The following is a 6,028-nucleotide window of genomic DNA, read 5'->3' on the forward strand; positions in this document are numbered from 1 at the left end:
CATGCATCATTGAAATACCATACCTCCAAAGTGACTCGAAGCAGCTTTATTTTGGCCTGTCTGTAACAGGCCTCTTAGGTTTTAGTAAAAAGCTAATAAGGCACAACTGAGGTTTGGTGAATCTCCTTAGCAGGGTTCACCTCAGTGTGCTGGGCCCATAACCTTATACCCTCCTGATAGCGTAAAATTTGGTGAAAGAAGGAGGGTACAGGTGTTGAGGATCGGCCTAAACTCCCTAAAAGAACCAGATCCTGTCTGATCTTGGAAGCTAAACAGTGTCAGCCCTGGTTAGTACTTATAGGGGAGACAGGTGATGTAGGCTACCTTTCAGAGGAAAGAACTGGCAAAAAATCCACCTCTGAGTATTCCTTGCCCATGTAAATCCGATGAAATTCATGGGGTCACCCTAAATCCACAGGCGATTTGAAGGCTACTCACAATCACACACCTCTCCCAAGATCCCTAATTTATAAGGTTAAAAAGTTCCCATCTCAGTATCCAGATTTCTTCCTAAAGAAGCGGTTTGATTTCTTGAAACCGGGCTAGAGATTTTTGCGCCATGAGCCCACTTTACTCAAACCCACCCAGGGAAATGCATGAGCCTTGATCCCAAAGGAGGAATGCAAGAACTGTGGAGTGATGCTTTTGTAAAAATAAATAAATTAAATGCAGTGGAGAAATTAAAACAAGAGTCTTGAGTAAGAGATCTGAACTGAGACAATACTGAGATGGGGACTTTTTGTTCTTTCTTATAATTTAGGGATTTAGGGAGAGGTGTGTGATTGTGAGTGGCCTTTGCCAAAGGATCCCCACAGATTGGAGAAGGGGGGAAAGATGAACATATAAGCAGACCCCACAGGGAAAAGAAGCCACCAAAAAGGAGACGCAGAGATGCACGATATTCCCATAATCTTCCCCCCCAACTGTTTCAAAATGCTGGCAACGGGACTTGGATCTCTAACTCTATATAGACTACTAGAGGATCCCCATTGCCGCTGGTTTGGAACACAGCTCTGTTGTTGAACGACAAAAATAAATGAATTAAAAAAATAAATAAACCCCAAGGAAAAGGCAAATGAAGAGGATAGGCAGATAGAACCCCTCAAAACTAATAAGTATTTTTAAGGAAAGGGAAGATCGTTGCTGCAAGAGGGCCAACTCCATCCTGAGCCAGAACTCAAGAAAAGAAAATCTCCACCCTCCAAGACTGCAGAAATAATCGGTTTTGAGCCCACTTTAACTGCCCTGGCTCAAGGCTATGGAATTCTGGGAATCGTAGTTGGTTGTGGCAGTTAAAGTGGGACCAACGCGGCTATATTTTTCTGCTGTGCGGATGCAATCGCGGCCTAAGCCACCAAGACGTTTTCTTCCAAAACAGCAGCATCTATTTTTATTTTTTGTCCCGAAACAAAACAAACTGAAGGTTATGAACTGAAGGAGAAGAAAGGAGGCCTTTGCATCCCTTTTCTTGTTATAAATTCCAGCCTGACCACTAGGAAAGGCCCAACTAGGAAAGGCCCATCGAAACGCCACTAAACCTTTTCAGCCGTCTAAAAGCTAGATTCGGGAGGGTTGCCCACCCCAAGCAGACCCAAGTCAGAGGCCAGACTAGGAGGGAGTAAGCCTTGAAACATCTGACATTCATTTTGCACAATATCCAATGACTATATATATATATCCCATATTTGGTTGGGTTTGGAAGGATCTGTATGAAAGAGCATTTCTTTTGCTTCCTTATTTGGTTTTTGCAAGGTAGAAAACGTCTAGGCCAGAAGCTTCAGCCGATTAAAAACTGCAGGGCTCTAAAAGCGAAAATATCCACACTTTGGGTGATATTTGGCATTTCTATGAGAGAGCGCCATGGAAATGTTGGCATACAGAGAGACCTAAGCATCGCGAACGACAGGCAGATCGCTTACAGATTGTAGTCAACAAATCCTGGCCTGCGAAGTGCCCCTAAACGGATGGAGAAAAATCCTATCTATATAAACACATCCATCCGTTTCCACGCCTGTCTTATTGGTGTTTTATTTAAACATAGATCTGCTGTTGTTGTTGTTGTTGCTGCTGCTGCTGCTGCTGCTGCTGTGTGCCTTCAAGTCGTGTTCGACTTATGGCGACCCTATCATGGGTTTTTCCTTGGCAAGATTAGTTCCAGAGGAGGTTTTATTATTGTGTTAATACTCGTAGGCATATTACACACACACACACACACACACACACACACACACACACACACACACACACATTATGAAATCATAATAACATATATTGTGAATATTGGATCATAATATATATTAATATTTTATGGATATGGGATCATAATATGTGTGTGTGTGTGTGTGTGTGTGTGAATATGATCTCATAATAACATATGACTATGGGATCATTATATATGTGTGTGTGTATATATATGAATATGATTTCATAATAATATATATTATGAATTTGGGAACATAATATATATGTGTGTGTGTGTGTGTGAATATGATCTCATAATAATATATATTACGAATATGGGATCTATCTATCTATCTATCTATATGATATCATAATAATGGCCCTCGGATTCTTCTATGATTCTATTAATTCTATGATTCTATTCACATATATGGATATATTCCATGATTCTATGATATCATATTCATATGTATGAGTATGAGAATGACACACACACAGAAAAACACATTTCAAAGTGAAGTGTTCAATGCTGAGAGGCAGAAGTGGCTGGGGCTCAGCGGATGGCTGCCTTGGGCTTGCAAAGGACAAATGCCACCCTACTCCCGGAGGGTCTTTTTTGGTTTTTCCTTCCGACAGGGAGGAGGAGGCCGAGAAGAGGCATACATTCCCCTCTAAAACCTCTTCTTTGCCTCCTGTCGACCCTGGAGGGCTAAACCAGGAGCAAGGCCACCTACACAACACACCTCTATCTTGACTGCGTTTGCAGGAGCCCCGGACCTTAAGTAAGTACTGCCAAGCAATCTATTAATTCGTATATTTTTTGGAAAGCAATTCCTAGCTAATGTCCTTTTCCTCCTCCCCAGCTCCCCATCCTCGCAGTTTCCTTCCTTTCATCTGCTTTCCGTCCTTTCCAGGTTTTGCTCAAACTCCCTTCGAAGGGCTGAAGATCTTCCTATTTTTTACTTGGTGTTTTTCTTTTCTCGTTCGGCCTCCTCTCCTTTCACTATTCAGTAATAACCAACCCATTCATCCCTCCTCTGCTTCTTTTTTTATTCTGTATTTTTATAAAAAGAAAACCTGCTCCTCCGCCCGTCATTATTGTTCCTTTGGCCGCCTTTGATCCTTTTCTTTCTACTCTTTGGAGCATATTGTCTAAAATGAGGAAGGGAAGGGGCTATGAATGGACGAGGCGCAGAGCCTGGGCTTCCTGGTGCCCTGAGTCAGATCCTATTCTCAGCAGCGCCACCCAGCGGCCTCTGGGGAAACGGCACCCCTTTCATTTGTACTCGTTTCTTCTTCTCCTTTCCCACGTTTGCTTATATGGCAAAGTACACACATAACACACAACACGCAACGCACATAATGCACTACCTTTTTTGGCCCCGGGGTGCACCAAAACACCACAGGGAAAGGGAAGGGCAGGAAAGCCAACCACAAGCCCACAGCCTTCCCCCAAGGCAAGAGGCTGGGGTGCAGTGGGAGTTGTGGTTGTTTCTCCCCACAAACCCAAACCCAGGGGCACCTAAGTTTCATGAACGCCTCTCCCCAAAAGGAGTTCAACCTCCCCCCCCCCAGTTCCACTGATTTCTGCCCCCTCCTTCCCACGCCTGACCCATTTTCCGTGGGACCGTCGGGAAAGGAGGAAATGCAGGGGCTTTGGGCCACAAGGTTGCAAAAAGCAGGAGAGCGCCTTGCAATAGATAGATCGATAGATTGCAATAGAATAGAGAGTCAGTCTGTATTGCAAGGCACTATCCTGCTATTATTTTCCTATATATATATGTATATATGCGCAAGTCACTATTCTGCTTTTTATCTTACAATGTGTGTGTGTGTGTGTGGCAATATATTTTACTGCAATGCACTGTCCTGCTTTTACGTTGCTTTTATATTGCAATATATATTGCAATGCATTATCCTGATTTTATGTTGCAATATATATACATTGCCACGCACAATCCTGCTTTGATATACAATATATTGCCACGCACTACCTTGCTTTCGTATTCCAGTATATCTTGCCATGCACTACCCTCCTTTGATATACACTATATATTGCCACACACTCTCCTGTTTTCATATTGGGATACATATGGCCATGTGCTATCCTGCTTTTATGTACAATCTATACTGTCATGTACTACCCTCCTTTTATATACAATATATATTGCTATAGGCTATCCTGCTTTTTATGTACAACATATATTGCCATGCACTATGCTTTTATATTGCGATACATATATATGGCCATGCATTACCCTTCCTTTTATATTGCAACCCCTATTGCCATGCGCTATCTCGCTTTCATATTGCCACACATATTGCCATGCACCATGCTGCTTTTATGTACATGGTCTATTGCGATCCTGTTTTCGTATTGCGAGACATATCCCCATGCCTTATCCCGCTTTTATAGGCAATCTCTATTGCCATGCGCTCTCCTGCTTTCGTCTTGCCACCCATCTTGCCCCGCACTGCCCTGATTTTGCCCCCCTTCCCCTCCGAGGCAGGCTTTGGAGGGAGTCTTAGCCCCGGGGGAGAGTCCCTGGGCCCCGCTCTCCTTCCCCTCGGCCGGACTCACCTCCTGGCTCTCTCCGTAGTAGTGGCTCCAGTCGTTCGTGTCGTGCCCTTCCATCTTCACCGTCCCTAACATCCTGGAGCCCAGGCGCCGCGGGGAAGCATTCAGACCCTGCTGGCCGCCGGAGGGAGCGGGAGGAGGAGGAGGAGGAGGAGGAGGAGGAGGAAGCGGGGCAGGAAGGGAAGGGAAAGCCCTGGGTTGGAGCCTAGCAGGGAAGAAGGGCAGCCCTCCGGGAGGAAGAGGAGGAGGAGGAAGGCAGGCTCAGGCCCCCCGCCCGCCCGCCCGCCCCCCGGAGTCCCAGAGCCAGGCCGGCGGAGGGAGGGAGCCAGCCAGCCAGAGAGCGGTGCGTGGCGCCCAGCCACTTGAGAAAGTCAGGAGGAAGTGCCGGCGGCGGCGGCGGCGGGGCGGACACCGGAGTCCGGCCGCGGAGGTGGGTCCCTCCCCGGCGGCAGCAGCAGCAGCAATAGCGCCCTCCTCCTCCGCCGCCGCCCCCGCCTCCTTCTCTCTCTCCTCCTCCTCCTCCTCCTCTTGCTCTTTCTCCTCCTCCTCTTTTTCTTGTTTCTTTTCTTCTTCTTCTTCCTCCTCCTCCTCCTCTTTCTTTTCCTCCTTCTCTTTTAACTTTTTTCTCCTCCTCCTCTTCCTCTTTTTCCTTCTTCTTTTCCTCTTCCTCCTCCTCTTTATCCTTCTTCCTCCTCTTTTTCCTCCTCCTCCTCTTTTTCCTTTTCCTTTTTCTCTCCCTCCTCCTTCTTCTCTTTCTCTGTCTCCTCCTCTTTTTCTTTTTTCCTCTTTCTCCTCCTCCTCTTCTTCCTCTTCCTCTTCCTCTTCTCTTTCCTTGTTCTTCTCCTCCTTCTCTTCTTCCTCCTACTATATTTCTTCTTCCTCCTCTTTTCCTGTCTTCTCCTCCTCCTCTTCTCCTTCCTCTTCCTCTTTCGCTTCCTCTTCCTCCTCTTTTTCCTTCTCCGTCTCCTCCCTCTCCTTCTCTTTCTCCTCCTCCTCTTTTTCCTTCTCCCTCTCCTTCTTTTCTCCTTCTCTTCTTCTTCTCCTTCTTCTTCCTCCTCCTCCTGCTCAAGTCCCATTCACTACAATGGCATAGTCAAATGGCGTCGCTTTTATAAAAGGGCTTTATCAAGGCTGGGTATTTCTTTGGAATTGATACATCTTTTTAAAATGTGGATAATTGAGTGCGTGGATAAGGAATCCGTGGATATGGAAGTCCGACTGTATCATCATCATCATCATCATCATCATCATCATCATCATCATCATCAT

General features: G+C 45.8%; 1 protein-coding gene across 2 annotated transcripts in view; it reads right to left on the reverse strand.

The window, feature by feature from the left end:
• FOXA1 (forkhead box A1) overlaps positions 1-5,264 on the reverse strand; it is a 20,378-nt gene extending 15,114 nt beyond the window's left edge. Inside the window, exon 1 of one of the 2 annotated variants that reach the window (XM_042479740.1) lies at positions 4,763-5,264. In XM_042479740.1, coding sequence (XP_042335674.1) covers positions 4,763-4,834 — 72 coding nt within the window. In that variant the 5' untranslated portion in view covers positions 4,835-5,264. Of the gene's footprint in view, positions 1-3,258; positions 3,736-4,762 lie in introns of those variants that run through there. The other variant, XM_042479746.1, reaches the window with a different exon arrangement.
• Positions 5,265-6,028: the final 764 nt, after the last annotated feature.

Source organism: Sceloporus undulatus, chromosome 1 (assembly GCF_019175285.1).
Source record: "Sceloporus undulatus isolate JIND9_A2432 ecotype Alabama chromosome 1, SceUnd_v1.1, whole genome shotgun sequence".
Classification (NCBI taxonomy): domain Eukaryota; kingdom Metazoa; phylum Chordata; class Lepidosauria; order Squamata; family Phrynosomatidae; genus Sceloporus; species Sceloporus undulatus.